This window comes from Hyla sarda, chromosome 8, assembly GCF_029499605.1.
Source record: "Hyla sarda isolate aHylSar1 chromosome 8, aHylSar1.hap1, whole genome shotgun sequence".
Classification (NCBI taxonomy): domain Eukaryota; kingdom Metazoa; phylum Chordata; class Amphibia; order Anura; family Hylidae; genus Hyla; species Hyla sarda.
In genome coordinates, this window is record NC_079196.1 from 13,400,783 (window position 1) to 13,419,582 (window position 18,800).

The 18,800-nt window shown below is 45.3% G+C and overlaps 1 protein-coding gene across 1 annotated transcript in view; it reads left to right on the top strand.

Moving 5' to 3' along the window:
* The first annotated feature begins 10,955 nt into the window (after positions 1-10,955).
* The window catches only part of SCTR (secretin receptor), a 57,197-nt gene continuing 49,352 nt past the window's right edge, over positions 10,956-18,800 (top strand). Inside the window, exon 1 of the mRNA XM_056534013.1 lies at positions 10,956-11,392. Coding sequence (XP_056389988.1) covers positions 11,348-11,392 — 45 coding nt within the window. The 5' untranslated portion in view covers positions 10,956-11,347. The remainder of the gene's footprint in view (positions 11,393-18,800) is intronic.

The window sequence follows — 18,800 nt, forward strand, 5'->3', positions numbered from 1 at the left end:
TTATCAAAACCTGTGCAGAGAAAGAGTGGTGCAGTTGCCCATAGCAACCAATCAGATTGCTTCTTTCATTTTCCACAGGCCTCTAAAGAGGCCTGTGGAAAATGAAAGAAGCAATCTGATTGGTTGCTATGGGCAACCAAGAGGCTCTAAAGAGGCCTGTGGAAAATGAAAGAAGCAATCTGATTGGTTGCTATGGGCAACTGCACCACTCTTCCTCTGCACAGCTTTTGATAAATCTCCCCCAATATGCTGTTTTATTGGCGTATGCCGATCCTGCGTTATTATATCTTTTTATGATGTGTCACGCATTTTCAAGAAAGTTTATTCAATAAACATTGATTGTTCAATGGAAAACAATGGAATGAAAACAATGGAGAGTTCTCGACCTTCTCATTATCCATTGATGAAGCTTTATTTACATAGGACTGCAGCGGTAACCTCTTAACACCCCCATGACGTACAGGTGCAGTGTCCCACTACAGCGTTTCTTACGGTTGGTTCGGTGTAGCGCAACCTGTTTGTTTGCAATGCTCTTAAAGAGATACTCCACTCCCCAACATTCAGAACATTAAAGGGGTATTCCAGGAAAAAACTTATTTTTATATATATATATATCAATGGGCTCCAGAAAGTTAAACAGATTTGTAAATTACTTCTATTAAAAAATCTTAATCCTTTCAGTACTTATGAGCTTCTGAAGTTAAGGTTGTTCTTTTCTGTCTATGTGCTCTCTGGTGACACCTGTCTCAGGAAACGCCCAGTTTAGAAGCAAATCCCCATAGCAGACCTCTTCTACTCTGTGCAGTTCCCGAGACACGTGTAATCAGAGAGCACTTAGACAAAAAAGAACAACCTTAACTTCAGAAGCTCATAAGTACTGAAAGGATTAAGATTTTTTAATAGAAATAATTTACAAATCTGTTTAACTTCCTGGAGCCAGTTGATATATATATATATATATATATATATATATATATATATATATATATATATAAAAGTTTTTTCCTGGAATACCCCTTTAATGTTTTTTTTTAATCAACTGGCTCCAGAAAGTTAAACATATTTGTAAATGCTGAGAAGCAATCAGATCATTATACAAGATTGTTGATGTGCACCATGTCTGTTTTCTACCCGAATTCACATATTTGTAAATTACTTCTATTAAAAAATCTTAATCCTTTCAGTACTTTTTAGCTGCTGAAGTTGAGTTGTACTTTTCGGTCTAAGTGCTCTCTGATGACACCTGTCTCGGGAACTGTCCAAAGTAGAAGCAAATCCCCATAGCAGACCTCTTCTACTCTGTGCAGTTCCAGAGACAAGCAGAGATGTCAGCAGAGAGCACTGTTGTGAGACAGAAAAGAACAACTCAACTTCAGCAGCTGATAATTATTGGAAGAATTAAGATTTTTTAATAGAAGTGATTTACAAATCTGTTTAACTTTCTGGAGCCAGTTGATATATATAAAAGTTTTTTCCTGGATAACCCCTTTAATGTTCTGAATGTTGGGGAGTGGAGTATCTCTTTAAGAGCATTGCAAACAAAAAGGTTGCGCTACACCGAACCAACCATAAGAAACACTGTAGTGGGGCACTGCACTTTCTGCAGCCAGTTGATATATAAAAAAAAGTTTTTTTCCTGGAATACCCCTTTAACTCCACACACATTATTCAGTAAAGGTTACACTTTGCTGCCATGTTATGGTGTTGTTAGGAAAGTCACTGCTATAGTTTACGCAGAAGATTCTAGAGCAGTGGTCTCCAACCTGTGGACCTCGTGATGTTGCAAAACTACAACTCCCAGCATGCCCGGACAGTCGTTGGCTGTCTGGGCATTCTGGGAGTTGTAGTTTTGCAACATCTGGAGGTCCACAGGTTGGAGACCACTGTTCCAGAGAATAGGAGGAGTTAGTATAATGAGCTGTCCATAAAAATCCATTTTAGACAGAGGGATCATTGAAATAGAGTCTGTATAGCATCTAACCTACCTAGGATTATGGGGGCATCATCAGTGTTTCTGTGATATATGAGAAAAAAATCCAAAATGGCCTCCACACCCCTATCTGATAGATCTACAAACCAGTGTGAACATCGTCCAGACCTGCATCCTGGGATAGGAGACTGCAGCTCAACTATACGACACCCACTGGGAACCAACCAGTGTGAACATCGTCCAGACCTGCATCCTGCGATAGGAGATTGCAGCTCAACTATACGACACCTACTGGGAGCCAACCAGTGTGAACATCGTCCAGACCTGCATCCTGTGATAGGAGATTGCAGCTCAACTATACAACACCCACTGGGAGACAACCAGTAGTGTTGGGCGCGAATATTCGAATTTTTATCGCGAATATTGGTAATATATTCGCTATATATATTCGAAATTAAAAATATTCTCTTTTTTTCCGCATATCCGCATATTCCTTATTTTAACTTGTGGGCCAATTAAAATGATGCAAATACACTTGTCAGAGGTTATCAACAACATCCCTAGCAACAAATAGTAAAGTTGCCCACCCCCTCACTGTTTTCTTCCTCGAATATGCGAATATAATGAATACGCGAAATTCGTGAATATAGGACGGATATTCATCTATATATTTGCAAAATATCGCAAATTCGAATATGGCCAATGGCACTCATCACTACCAACCAGTGTGATCATCGTCCTTTAGGCAAAAGAAAACTCGGGGGAGTGGCACTCGGTTTAACAATAGACTCTGACAATGTGCGGGTTAACACTTCAACTACTAGCCACCACCTGTAACTGCCTTAAAAACCATAAAAACGGTTTAAAAACTTCCATTTTACCTCCATTTGGAAGACGGTATATCATTCAGTAAAGTTATACATGGCCATTGAACTCCCTTCCCGGTGTCGTGGCTCTACAACATCAAGGGCACCTCACCCGTCATCAACCAGGACACCATACCAGGGTGTGCCCTACAGATACCTCTCCACTGAAATCTTCGTGGAACCTTTACCCCTGCACCAGCCTAAGGAAGCATTGGATTGCCCTGCAAGATGCTCGAACTTCACATTGACAGGGCCGTGGCCCAGCATACTGGAGGCGCGTGTCCCCAGCTGCTACCACAGCTCACTCTCTTCTCTGGGTCACTGCATGTGTACATCATGGCGGCGTTAAAGGGTTTATCCAGGAATAGAAAAACAGAGCTAATTTCTTTAAGGAACGGCTCCCTGTCTGTCTCCAGGTTGGGTACAGTTCTGCAGCTCAGTTCCATTGAAGTGAATGAAGCCAAGTTGTAATACCGCACCCAACCTAAAGACAGACGTAGAGCCGTTTTTTTAAAAGAAATTAGCTCTGTTTTTCTATTGCTGGATAACCCCTTTAAAGGGGTACTCCGCTGCTCGGCATTTAGAACAAACTGTTTCGAATGCTGAATCCGGCTCCGGGAGCTTGTGATGTCATAGCCCCGCCCCCTCATGACATCATGCCCCACCCCCTCAATGCAAGTCTATGGGAGGTGGCGTGACACGCCCCCTCCCATAGACTTGTATTGAGGGGCGGGGCATGACATCATGAGAGTGCGGGACTAAGACATCACAAGCTCCTGGTTCGGAACAGTTTGTAACAAACGCTTAGCAGTGGAGTACCCCTTTAAGGATGTATAGAGTAGGATCAGGAGCTGAGCCTGCTGCACACATGGCTGCTGACATTGGCCGTCAGCGGTTTGGTGATGCGGGGGTCATTTTATGTGTCAAAACGAAGCCTCGCTGTTGTGGCAGAGAACATCGAAATCCAACCAAGTAAATGCCGACCATGCCACATTTAAAGTGTACCATATTTTTATATGTATATAACCAATGTATATTACAAATATACATATAATGGTATTATCAACAGTAGATAAAAAGTTTTTGTTGATGACAGGTACACTTTAAAGGGGTACTCCAGTGGAAAACTTTTTTTTTTCTTTTTTTAAATCAACTGATGCCAGAAAGGTAAACAGATTTGTAAATTACTTCTATTAAAAAATCTTAATCCTTCCAGTACTTATTAGCTGCTGAATACTACAGAGGAAATTATTTTCTTTTTGGAACATAGAGCTCTCTGCTGACATCACGACCACAGTGTTCTCTGCTGACATCTCTGTCCATTTTAGGAACTGTCCAGAGCAGCATATGTTTACTTTGGGGATTTTCTCCTACTCTGGACAGTTCCTAAAATGGACCGAGATGTCAGCAGAGAGCACTGTGCTCATGATGTCAGCAGAGAGCTCTGTGTTCCAAAAAGAAAAGAATTTCCTCTGTAGTATTCAGCAGCTAATAAGTACTGGAAGGATTAAGATTTTTTTTTTTTTTAATATTTTTTATTTCAAATATATCAATTTACAAAACATTCAATTACAAAATAGACTACAAATTCAGCCTTATATACCAATTAATAAAGCCTATAAATATACCCAACCATAACCCCCCATACTGGTGAGGAACCGAACACATACAAAATTTTCGGAAGCATAACTGATTTAATAATAATAATTTTTTCTGCCCTGGAGAGTCTCATATTATTCCAAATTTCAGCTTTTTTTTTTAATTTGATGATCAGTGGCTTGGTGTTCAATTTATGATAATCTACTATATTTCCTGATACTTGTATACCCAAGTAATTAAATTTATCCCCCCTTTCTAATACCCTGACTACTTGAGTGGGGGTCAACTTCCCTACCTCCTATGGGCAACATTACCGATTTACCCCAATTTATAGCCAGTCCTGCATATGAACCATAATCTTCAATTATCCCTATCACTCTATCTAACCCCACCTCAGGTTTCTTTAAGAACAACAAAATGTCGTCAGCGTATAAAGAAATCTTGTCCCCAAAATCTTGTCCAAAGAATTTCCCCTGGAGCATACAGCTGCTAAAAAGTACTGGAAGGATTAAGATTTTTTAATAGAAGTAATTTACAAATTTGTCTAACTTTCTGGCACCAGTTGATTTAAAAGAAAAAAAAAATGAATTTCCACCGGAGTACCCCTTTAAATAAAACATTTCATAGCAAGAATAGAGTTTAAATATTAGACTCAAATTCACAATGGCAATAAAAAAAAAATCAGTTTTAAAGCATTTTTTTAAATAAAATATAGTAGCAAACAATGTCACTCTTCCATGTAAAAATATAGTTTTTAATTAATTTACAACATAAAACACATATTCTAGAAATACTAGCTAATTGGGAAAAGTGAAAATGGTGGATATTCTGACCAGGTTTCCTTGGCGAGGCGTTCACAGCGCTAATTCACAGGTTTTTTTTTTTTTCTGTGACAAAGTAAATCGGTGATTTACTTCTTACTTCCCTTCTTGTTTTTCACAAAAATCTAGAGTGTTAGTCGGGTTATAGTTTTTATTTTGGCACATGATGGCGCTGGTTATTTTCATAAACTCTATAAACTGCTATAAAAACACTATTTCAAGGGACAGTGACCAAATATATATATATATGATTCCTAAGCTGTATTATCAAAGCTGTATTCAATAGACTGCAAGGACTTAAAGGGGTACTCCGCCCCTAGACATCTTATCTAGAGGATAGGGGATAAGATGTCTGATCGCGGGGGTCCAGCCACTGGGACCCCCGCAATCTCCATGCCGGCACATAATGTTCAGAATGCTAGGTTTGGACTGCCGTGGTTGTGATGTCAAACCACGCCCCCTTGTGACGTCACACCACACCCCCTCCATTCATGTCTATGGGAGGGGGCGTGACAGCCGTCACGCCCCCTCCCATAGACATGAGTGGAGGGGGCGTGGCATGACAAACGGACTGCGCCTGCCCGAACACAGTGTTTTGACCATAATGTTCAGAACGCCGGGGTGCCAGCATAGAGATCGCGGGGTAAGATGTCTACGGGCGGAGCATCCCTTTAAGTAAAGTTAATAAATCCTGGCTTCAGAGGTCTAATCCTGGGCTTTGTATGTGGAAACAGCTTTATTGGAAAAAAAAAAACATTTGTGGGGTTCACTGAGGAACATTGGGTTAAAGGGGTACTCCGGTGGAAAACTTTAAAAAAAAAAAAAAAATCAACTGGTGCCAGAAAGTTAAGCAGATTTGTAAATTACTTCCAGTAAAAAATCTTAATCCTTCCAGTACTTATTAGCTGCTGAATACTACAGAGGAAATTCTTTTCTTTTTGGAACACAGAGCTCTCTGCTGAATCACGAGCACAGTGCTCTCTGCTGACATCTCTGTCCATTTTAGGAACTGTCCAGAGCAGCATATTTTTTTCTATGGGGACTACTACCCTCATCATTGCCCTCGTGATCACCACAGCATGTTTAGCAGTCACAAATTTCTCACCAAGTGGTACACTACTAAAAAGTAGCCTCTGAGAGCTTTTTTTTTAATAAGTCAGTGAGGTAAGCTCTTTTACGCCCTCTTGTGGTATACCCAGTATATGATCAGACCCCACCTGTAACCATTCCATATCTACCTGAGATATAACTATATGTTCTGCAGCGGCTGACATTTCTATCTCGGTGCATTATTTAGTTTTTTGACAGATTTTCGGAGGAATCGAGATGTTATGGAATCTCAGAGAAAACCTCATGTTACCGGATTGTTTGGTCAGTGTGGGCAGAGCTGTGTACACTCCGAGACGGACACTATTGTGCATCATTGTGCAGACAATTGTAAATTACTAATACTTGGACTTTGGATGTGCACAGTACTACTTCTCCAGACTGACTTTCTATTATCACTATGCAGGCAGTATACTGGGACACTGGAGACGCACAGTACTACTTCTCCAGCCTGACTCTTTATTATCACTATGCAGGCAGTATACTGGAACACTGGAGACGCACAGTACTATTTCCCCAGCCTGATTCTCTATTATCATTATGCAGGCAGTATACTGGGACACGGGAGATGCACAGTACTACTTCTCCAGCCTGACTCTCTATTATCACTATGCAGGCAGTATACTGGGACACTGGAGATGCACAGTACTACTTCTTCAGCCTGACTCTTTATAATCACTATGCAGGCTGTATACTGGGACACTGGAGACGCACAGTACTACTTCTCCAGCCTGACTCTCTATTATCACTATGCAGGCAGTATACTGGGACACTGGAGATGCACAGTACTACTTCCCCAGCCTTACTCTCTACTATCACTATGCAGGCTGTATACTGGGACATTGGAGACGCACAGTACTACTTCTCCAGCCTGACTTTCTATTATCACTATGCAGGCTGTATACTGGGACATTGGAGACGCACAGTACTACTTCTCCAGCCTGACTCTCTATTATCACTATGCAGGCTGTATACTGGGACATGGGAGACGCACAGTACTACTTCTGCCTTCACAGTACATTTGCCAAAAATATTTGATGGATTCTGTTTCCTTCTCCTTTAATCTTCTGGATTTGTTAATCCTGCGGTGGCAGTGCTGTGCATTAACCCTGTGTTTTCTGTGCTCAGTCTCTTCTACTATTATTTCACATTCTCTTCCTCTGCCTCTTGCAGGTGTCAGTCTTATGGCCGTGTTCACACAGTGAAGAATGTAAATGCTTCTACAGTATTTGTGTGATTTATATGTGTGTTCTATATGTATCTATTTTATATGTATGTTCTATATGTGTGTTCTGTATGTGTGCTTTATATGTGTGTTCTATGTGTGTGTTCTGTATGTGTGCTTTATATGTGTGTTCTATGTGTGTGTTCTGTATGTGTGCTTTATATGTGTGTTCTATGTGTGTGTTCTGTATGTGTGCTTTATATGTGTTTCATTTGTGTGATTTATATGTATGTTTTATATGTGTGTATTTTTTATATGTGCTCTATATGTATGTTCTATATGTGTGTTCTATGTGTGTGTTCTGTATGTGTGCTTTATATGTGTGTTCTGTATGTGTGCTTTATATGTGTGTTCTATGTGTGTGTTCTGTATGTGTGCTTTATATGTGTGTTCTGTGTGTGTTCTGTATGTGTGCTTTATATGTGTGTTCTATGTGTGTGTTCTGTATGTGTGCTTTATATGTGTGTTCTGTATGTGTGCTTTATATGTGTGTTCTATGTGTGTGTTCTGTATGTGTGCTTTATATGTGTGTTCTGTGTGTGTTCTGTATGTGTGCTTTATATGTGTTTCATTTGTGTGATTTATATGTATGTTTTATGTGTGTTTTTTATATATGTGCTCTATATGTATGTTCTATATGTGTGTTTTATATATGTGTTTTATGTGTTCTGTATGTTTTATATGTATGTTCTATATGTGTGATTTAGATGTGTGTTCTATATATATATTTTATATGTATGTTCTATGTGTGTGTTCTGTATGTGTGCTTTATATGTGTGTTTCATTTGTGTGATTTATATGTATGTTTTATATGTGTGTATTTTATATACAGTATGTTCTTTATATATGTTCTATATGTATGTTCTATATGTGTGATTTAGATGTGTGTTCTATATATATATTTTATATGTATGTTCTATGTGTGTGTTCTGTATGTGTGCTTTATATGTGTTTCATTTGTGTGATTTATATGAATGTTTTATATGTGTGTATTTTATATACAGTATGTTCTTTATATATGTTCTATATGTATGTTCTGTATATGTGTTTTATATATGTGTTCTGTATGTTTTATATGTATGTTCTATATGTGCGATTTATCACTTGCCAAAAATTATAAAAATATTTTTATGCATTTATGTGCATGTTTTCCCAATACAAATACACAGAAAACACATAAAAAATAAACCTGAACTGTGCTGTGTTTTTGTGCCATTGCATTGCCATTATATAAAATACGGTAAGTGTAATTTTTAAGCGAAATACGAGCGTTTCAAGCTTTAAAATATACCAACTACCCATACACTGTGTGAACAAGGTCTCAGGCTGGATTCACACCAGTGTAAAAGGATGCATTTTTGCATGGCATATAAATTGGTTTCTATTGCAGTGTGGGGCAAAAAAGGGGGCCCTGTTACTGAGTGGGGCACAGAAAAGGCACTATTACTATGTGGAACATAAATGTGGCATTATTATTGTTAGGGGCACAGTAGGGGCCTGATTGTTGTGTATGGCAGGAGGTAGGGTACTATTGCAATGTGGGGGGGGGGAGGTGCACTATTACTGTGTGGGGCACAAATGGGGCATTTTTAGTTGTATGGAAAACAGTAGGGGCATTAATATTTTGTATGGCAAAAAGGGGCACTATTATTGTGAGGGGAACAAAGGAATACACTATCACTGTGTGGGGCAGAAATGGAGACTCATACTGTGTGGGGCTCAAAAGAAGGATTGTTACTGTGTGGGCCACAAAAAGGGGAACTATTACTGTGTGGGCCACAAAAAGGGGCGCTGTTACTGTGTGGAAGCACAAAGGAAGACAAAAAGGGGGGGGGAGGGATTGTTACTGTTTACGGCACAGAAAGGGGCACTATTACTGTGAGGGGCACAAATGGGGACTTTTTCGTTGTATGGAATACAGTAGGGGCATTATTGTTTTGTATGGCAAAAAAAGGGGTACTATTCCAGAGTGAGAGAAAAAAGGGGGCAGTATTACTTTGTGGGGCACAGAAAGGGGCACTATTATTCTGTGGGGCACAAAGGAAAACACTATTACTGTGTGGGGCAGAAATGGAGACGCTTACTGTGTGGGGCTCAAAAGAAGGATTGTTACTATGTGGGGCACAAAAAGGGGAACTATTACTGTGTTGGGGCATAGAAAGGGGGGGCTGTTACTGTGTGGGGCACAAAGGAAGACAAAAAGGGGGGGAGATTGTTACTGTTTGCGGCACAGAAAGGGGCACTATTACTGTGTGGGGCATAGAAAGGGGGGCTGTTACTGTGTGGGGGTAAAAAGGAAGACAAAAGGGGGGATTGTTACTGTTTGCGGCACAGAAAGGGGAACTATTACTGTGTGGGGCATAGAAAGGGGGGCTGTTACTGTGTGGGGGTATAAAGGAAGACAAAAGGGGGGATTGTTACTGTTTGCGGCACAGAAAGGGGCACTATTAATGAGTGGGGCACAAAGGAAAACACTATTACTGTGTGGGGCAGAAATGGAGACGCTTACTGTGTGGGGCTCAAAAGAAGGATTGTTACTATGTGGGGCACAAAAAGGGGAACTATTACTGTGTTGGGGCATAGAAGGGGGGGCTGTTACTGTGTGGGGCACAAAGGAAGACAAAAAGGGGGGGAGATTGTTACTGTTTGCGGCACAGAAAGGGGCACTATTACTGTGTGGGGCATAGAAAGGGGGGCTGTTACTGTGTGGGGGTACAAAGGAAGACAAAAGGGGGGGATTGTTACTGTTTGCGGCACAGAAAGAGGCACTATTACTGTGTGGGGCATAGAAAGGGGGGCTGTTACTGTGTGGGGGTACAAAGGAAGACAAAAGGGGGGATTGTTACTGTTTGCGGCACAGAAAGGGGAACTATTACTGTGTGGGGCATAGAAAGGGGGGCTGTTACTGTGTGGGGGCACAAAGGAAGACAAAAAGGGGGGAGATTGTTACTGTTTGCGGCACAGAAAGGGGCACTATTAATGAGTGGGGCAAAAAGGGAGACACTATTACTGCATTGGGCACAAAGGGAGACACTATCATTCTGTGGGTCCCAAGGGGGGCTTTGCCACTGTGTGTGACACAAACGGCGGGACATAAAAGGGACATTATTGTTGTATGGGGCACAAGGGGGGTCATTATTGGGGCACAAGAAGGGAACTATGACTTTGGGAAGCACAAAAGAAGGAACGTACACTATGTGAGTCGCTGTCTGGCATTATTTTCTTCAGGGGCATCATGGGGGTCTAGGGCGGACGGAGAGGAACGGGAAAGGACCTCAATTAGGGAAGATGTCACCTAAAATGTCCCCTATATACACAGCATTGTTCTTTTAGCATTTGTAGACAATTAGACATATTTAGAGAGAGAGGGGGGGGGGGGGGGAGACTTGGGTATCCGTAACACCGAGATACAGCCCTGAGTGGGTTTCAGGCCAGTCTATTGGGCATGCTGGGAGTTGTAGTTGCCACTGTTTCCTCCATTCGGGGTTTTCCCTCTTGGGATTGCGATCGGATACATTTCAGCCTCGAGACTTTATTTCTACGAGATGAAAAGATTCTTTGTGTTTTCTTCAGATGTCGGATCGGTCGTTGCCAAGGTCTGAAATAAAAAAATAAAAAAAAGCGATAAGTGGAGTTAATAAGTGTCCAGCCCTCCGCCCCGATGTGTGAACAGGGAATTAGGATTAGTGAGGGGTCCGGACGGGGAGGGACTGCGGTGACGGAGAGAGAGGCTGCACATCGTCCTGCACTTCATCCTCAGTGTCCTCACCGGTGATGGCCGGCTGACCACTAGGACAACATGGGCACCATCACCCTGGCACTGCTCCTTACTGTCCTGCCACCTGTGAGTATGGAGGGCATGGTGGGATCTGTAGGTGTCAGAGCAGGGTTTTCCAAACAGCGTGTCTCCAGCTGTTGCAAAACTACAACTCCCAGCATGCCCGGACAGCCTTCGGCTGTCCGGGCATGCTGGGAGTTGTAGTTTCGCAACAGCTGAAGACACACTGTTTGGAAAATACTGGGTCGGAGATATGAAGGACTGGACATGGCTCATGGGCATTAAACAGGGATGAGAGAGACAGAGCACGGGCATAGGCGGGGGAGACATCAGAGCCATGAACTGATACTGAAGAAGTAGTAGTGACAAGGACCCACAGCAGGTATCAGGAAATAAGGAGACGGGATGAGGAGGAGAGCTGGACGTTGTGGGGGCAGTGCAGGGGTCCGAGTGCTCAGAGGACCATGGGGGCTGGATGATGGGGGGGGGGGGCATGGATAATGACAGGATGATGGGGGGCATGGAGGATGATGGGGAGTGCATGGAGGATGATGGGGGTGCATAGAGGATGATGGGGGGTGCATGGAGGATGATGGGGGGGTGCATAGAGGATGATGGGGGGTGCATAGAGGATGATGGGGGGTGCATGGAGGATGATGGGGGGTGCATGGAGGATGATGGGGGGTGCATGGAGGATGATGGGGGTGCATAGAGAATGATGGGGGGTGCATAGAGGATGATGGGGGGTGCATAGAGGATGATGGGGGGGTGCATGGAGGATGATGGGGGGTGCATGGAGGATGATGGGGGGTGCATGGAGGATGATGGGGGTGCATAGAGAATGATGGGGGGTGCATAGAGGATGATGGGGGGTGCATGGAGGATGATGGGGGGTGCATAGAGGATGATGGGGGGTGCATGGAGGATGATGGGGGGTGCATGGAGGATGATGGGGGGTGCATGGAGGATGATGGGGGGTGCATGGAGGATGATGGGGGGTGCATGGAGGATGATGGGGGGTGCATAGAGGATGATGGGGGGTGCATAGAGGATGATGGGGGGTGCATGGAGGATGATGGTGGGTGCATAGTGGATGATGGGGGGTGCATGGAGGATGATGGGGGTGCATGGAGGATGATGGGGGGTGCATGGAGGATGATGGGGGGTGCATAGAGGATGATGGGGGGTGCATGGAGGATGATGGGGGTGCATAGAGGATGATGGGGGGTACATAGAGGATGATGGGGTGCATGGAGGATGATGGGGGTGCATGGAGGATGATGGGGTGCATAGAGGATGATGGTGGGTGCTTGGAGGATGATGGGGGGTGCATGGAGGATGATGGGGATGCATAGAGGATGATGGGGGGTGCATAGAGGATGATGGGGTGCATGGAGGATGATGGGGGTGCATGGAGGATGATGGGGGTGCATAGAGGATGATGGGGGTGCATAGAGGATGATGAGGATGCATGGAGGATGATGGGGGTGCATAGAGGATTATGGGGGTGCATAGAGGATGATGGGAGTGCATGGATCATGATGGGGGTACACGAAGGATGATGGGGGTGCATGAAGGATGATGGGGGTGCATGGAGGATGATGGGGGTGCATAGAGGATGATGGGGATGCATAGAGGATGATGGGGGGGTGCATGGAGGATAATGGGGGTGCATAGAGGATGATGGGGGTTGCATAAAGGATGATGGGGGTTCATAGAGGTTGATAGGGGGTGCATAGAGGATGATGGGAGTGCATGGAGGATGATGGGGGTGCATGAAGGATGAATGGGGTGCATAGAGGATGATGGGAGTGCATGGAGGATGATGGGGGTGCATGGAGGATGATGGGGGTACATGAAGGATGATGGGGGTGCATGGAGGATGATGGGGGGTGCATGGAGGATGATGGGGGTGCATGGAGGATGATGGGGGTACATGAAGGATGATGGGGGTGCATGGAGGATGATGGGGGGTGCATGGAGGATGATGAGGGTACATGGAGGATGATGGGGGTGCATAGAGGATGATGGGGGTGCATGGAGGATGATGGGGGTGCATAGAGGATGATGGGGGTGCATGGAGGATGATGGGGGGGTGCATGGAGGATGATGGGGGGTGCATAGAGGATGATGGGGGTTGCATAGAGGATGATAGAATAATGGGGGGAGAAGGATGATAGGATGATGGGGGGTGCATTGAGGATGATGGGGGGTGCATGGAGGATGACAGCATGATGAGGGCATGGAGGATTATGGGGGTGCATAGAGGATGATGAGAGTGCATGGAGGATGATGGGGGTGCATGGAGGATGATAGGGGTGCATAGAGGATGATGGGGGGTGCATGGAGGATGATGGGAGTGCATGGAGGATGATGAGGGGTGCATGGAGGATGATGGGGGTGCATAGAGGATGATGGGGGGTGCATAGAGGATGATGGGGGGGTGCATGGAGGATGATGGTGGTGCATGGAGGATGATGGGAGTGCATATAGGATGATAGAATGATGGGGGGGTGACTGTAGGATGACGGGATGATGGGGAGAGGATGATGGGGGGTGCATTGAGGATGATGGGGGGGTGCATGGAGGATGATGGAGGGTGCATGGAGGATGATGGGGGTGCATAGAGGATGATGGGGGGGTGCATGGAGGATGATGGTGGTGCATGGAGGATGACAGAATAATGGAGGGAGAAGGATGACAGGATGATGGGGGTGCATAGAGGATGATGGGAGTGCATGGAGGATGATGGGGGGTGCATTGAGGATGATGGGGGTGCATAGAGGATGATGGGGGGTGCATAGAGGATGATGGGGGGTGCATGGAGGATGATGGTGGTGCATGGAGGATGACAGAATAATGGGGGGAGAAGGATGACAGGATGATGGGGGAGAGGATGATGGGGGTGCACAGAGGATGAAAGGATGATGATGGGGGGTGCATGGAGGATTATGGGAGTGCATATAGGATGATAGAATGATGGGGGGGGGTGACTGTAGGATGACAGGATGATGGGGAGAGGATGATGGGGGTGCATTGAGGATGATGGGGGGGTGCATGGAGGATGATGGGGGGTGCATGGAGGATGACAGGATGATGGGGGCATGGAGGATGATGGGGGTGCATGGAGGATGATGGGGGTGCACAGAGGATGACAGGATGATGGGGGGTGCATGGAGGATGACAGAATGATCGGGGTGCATAGAGAATGACAGGATGATAGAGGGGGAATGGAGGATGACAGGATGACAGATGTGGTATGGAGGATGACAGGATGATAGAGGGGGTATGGAGGATGACAGGATGATAGAGAGGGTATGGAGGATGACAGGATGATAGAGGGGGTATGGAGAATGGCAGGATGATAGATGTGGTATGGAGGATAACAGGATGATGGAGGGGGTATGGAGGATGACAGGATGATAGATGTGATATGGAGGATGACAGGATGATGGAGGGTGCATGAAGGATGACAGGATGGTGGAGGGGGTATGGAGGATGACAGGATGATAGAGGGGGTATGGAGGATGACAGGATGATAGAGGGGGTATGGAGGATGACAGGATGATAGATGTGGTATGGAGGATGACAGGATAATAGATGTGGTATGGAGGATGGCAGGATGATAGAGGGGGTATGGAGGATGACAGGATGATGGAGGGGGTATGGATGATGACAGGATGATAGGGGGGGTATGGAGAATGACAGAATGATAGATGTGGTATGGAGGATGACAGGATGATAGATGTGGTATGGAGGATGACAGGATCATAGAGGGGGTATGGAGAATGACAGGATGATAGCTGTGGTATGGAGGATGACAGGATGATGGAGGGGGTATGGAGGATGACAGGATGATAGAGGGGGTATGGAGAATGACAGGATGATAGATGTGGTATGGAGGATGACAGGATGATGGAGGGGGTATGGAGAATGACAGGATGATAGCTGTGGTATGGAGGATGACAGGATGATGGAGGGGGTATGGAGGATGACAGGATAATAGATGTGGTATGGAGGATGACAGGATGATGGAGGGGGTATGGAGAATGACAGGATGATAGCTGTGGTATGGAGGATGACAGGATGATGGAGGGGGTATGGAGGATGACAGGATGATAGAGGGGGTATGGAGAATGACAGGATGATAGATGTGGTATGGAGGATGACAGGATGATGGAGGGGGTATGGAGAATGACAGGATGATAGCTGTGGTATGGAGGATGACAGGATGATGGAGGGTGCATGAAGGATGACAGGATGATAGCTGTGGTATGGAGGATGACAGGATGATGGAGAGGGTATGGAGGATGACAGGATGATAGGGGGGGTATGGAGGATGACAGGATGATAGAAGGGGTATGGAGGATGACAGGATGATAGAGGGGTATGGAGGATGACAGGGTGATAGAGGGGGTATGGAGGATGACAGGATGATGGAGGGGGTATGGAGAATGACAGGATGATAGATGTGGTATGGAGGATGACAGGATGATAGAAGGGGTATGGAGGATGACAGGATGATAGAGGGGGTATGGAGAATGACAGGATGATAGATGTGGTATGGAGGATGACAGGATGATAGAGGGGGTATGGAGAATGACAGGATGATGGAGGGGGTTTTCTCTGTCCGTCAGGAATGTTTATTCATTGGCCGCAGTTATAGTATGAATTTTGCATTTCGGGGGCTATAAATAGGAGACAGATGGTTTCATTTACTGTAAGAATAATTCCGGAGCGGAGATCTGCCCCAGATGCCAGAGAGGTGACACTGCCCGGGGGCAATTGTGTTGTGATACAGAGCAATGAAAGGAATCTGCCGGTTATACGCGGTATACTGTCCGGAATATACAGGGTATTTAAGGGGGGATAGTAAGGATATATACAGCAGGGGGGATGGTGAGTATCTGTGTATATAGAGGGTATAGTGAGTGTCTGTGTATATAGGGGGGATAGTGAGTGTCTGTGTATATAGGGGGGATAGTGAGTGTCTGTGTATATAGGGGGGATGGTGAGTGTCTGTGTATATAGGGGGAATAGTGAGTGTCTGTGTATATAGGGGGGATAGTGAGTGTCTGTGTATATAGGGGGGATGGTGAGTGTCTGTGTATATAGGGGGAATAGTGAGTGTCTGTGTATATAGGGGGGATAGTGAGTGTCTGTGTATATAGGGGGGATGGTGAGTGTCTGTGTATATAGGGGGAATAGTGAGTGTCTGTGTATATAGGGGGGGATAGTGAGTGTCTGTGTATATAGGGGGGATAGTGAGTGTCTGTGTATATAGGGGGGATAGTGAGTGTCTGTGTATATAGGGGGGATAGTGAGTGTCTGTGTATATAGGGGGGATAGTGAGTGTCTGTGTATATAGGGGGGGATAGTGAGTGCCTGTGTATATAGGGGGGATGGTGAGTATCTGTGTATATAGGGGGGATGGTGAGTATCTGTGTATATAGGGGGGATGGTGAGTATCTGTGTATATAGGGGGGATGGTGAGTATCTGTGTATATAGGGGGGATGGTGAGTATCTGTGTATATAGGGGGGATGGTGAGTATCTGTGTATATAGGGGGGGATAGTGAGTGCCTGTGTATATAGGGGGGATGGTGAGTATCTGTGTATATAGGGGGGATGGTGAGTATCTGTGTATATAGGGGGGATGGTGAGTATCTGTGTATATAGGGGGGATGGTGAGTGTCTGTGTATATAGGGGGATAGTGAGTGCCTGTGTATATAGGGGGGATGGTGAGTATCTGTGTATATAGGGGGGATGGTGAGTATCTGTGTATATAGGGGGGATAGTGAGTATCTGTGTATATAGGGGGGATGGTGAGTATCTGTGTATATAGGGGGGATGGTGAGTATCTGTGTATATAGGGGGGATAGTGAGTGCCTGTGTATATAGGGGGGATGGTGAGTATCTGTGTATATAGGGGGGGATAGTGAGTATCTGTGTATATAGGGGGGATAGTGAGTATCTGTGTATATAGGGGGGATAGTGAGTATCTGTGTATATAGGGGGAATAATGAGTGTCTGTGTATATAGGGGGAATAGTGAGTGTCTGTGTATATAGGGGGGATAATGAGTGTCTGTGTATATAGGGGGGATAATGAGTGTCTGTGTATATAGGGGGATAATGAGTGTCTGTGTATATAGGGGGGATAATGAGTGTCTGTGTATATAGGGGGGATAATGAGTGTCTGTGTATATAGGGGGGGGGGTAATGAGTGTCTGTGTATATAGAGGGTATAGTGAGTGTCTGTGTATATAGGGGGGGATAATGAGTGTCTCTGTATATAGAGGGTATAGTGAGTGTCTGTGAATATAGGGGGATAATGAGTGTCTGTGTATATAGGGGGGATAATGAGTGTCTGTGTATATAGGGGGGATAATGAGTGTCTGTGTATATAGGGGGGATAATGAGTGTCTGTGTATATAGGGGGGTAATGAGTGTCTGTTTATATAGGGGGGATAATGAGTGTCTGTGTATATGGGGGGGGTGATAGTGAGTGTCTGTGTATATGGGGGGGGGTGATAGTGAGTGTCTGTGTATATGGGGGGGGGGGGTGATAGTGAGTGTCTGTGTATATGGGGGGGGTGATAGTGAGTGTCTGTGTATATGGGGGGGGGTGATAATGAGTGTCTGTGTATATGGGGGGGTGGTGATAGTGAGTGTCTGTGTATATGGGGGGGGGGGTGATAGTGAGTGTCTGTGTATATGGGGGGGTGATAATGAGTGTCTGTGTATATAGGGGGGGGTGATAGTGAGTGTCTGTGTATATAGGGGGGGTGATAGTGAGTGTCTGTGTATATAGGGGGGGGGGGTGATAGTGAGTGTCTGTGTATATGGGGGGGGGTGATAGTGAGTGTCTGTGTATATGGGGGGGTGATAGTGAGTGTCTGTGTATATGGGGGGGGGGTGATAGTGAGTGTCTGTGTATATGGGGGGGTGATAGTGAGTGTCTGTGTATATGGGGGGGGGGGTGATAGTGAGTGTCTGTGTATATGGGGGGTGATAGTGAGTGTCTGTGTATATGGGGGGGGATAGTGAGTGTCTGTGTATATGGGGGGGGATAGTGAGTGTCTGTGTATATGGGGGGGGATAGTGAGTGTCTGTGTATATGGGGGGGGTGATAGTGAGTGTCTGTGTATATGGGGGGGTGATAGTGAGTGTCTGTGTATATGGGGGGGGGGGGTGATAGTGAATGTCTGTGTATATGGGGGGGGTGATAGTGAGTGTCTGTGTATATGGGGGGGGTGATAGTGAGTGTCTGTGTATATGGGGGGGGGGTGATAGTGAGTGTCTGTGTATTTGAGGGGGGTGATAGTGAGTGTCTGTGTATATGGGGGGGGGGGTGATAGTGAGTGTCTGTGTATATGGGGGGGTGATAGTGAGTGTCTGTGTATATGGGGGGGGTGATAGTGAGTGTCTGTGTATATGGGGGGGGTGATAGTGAGTGTCTGTGTATATGGGGGG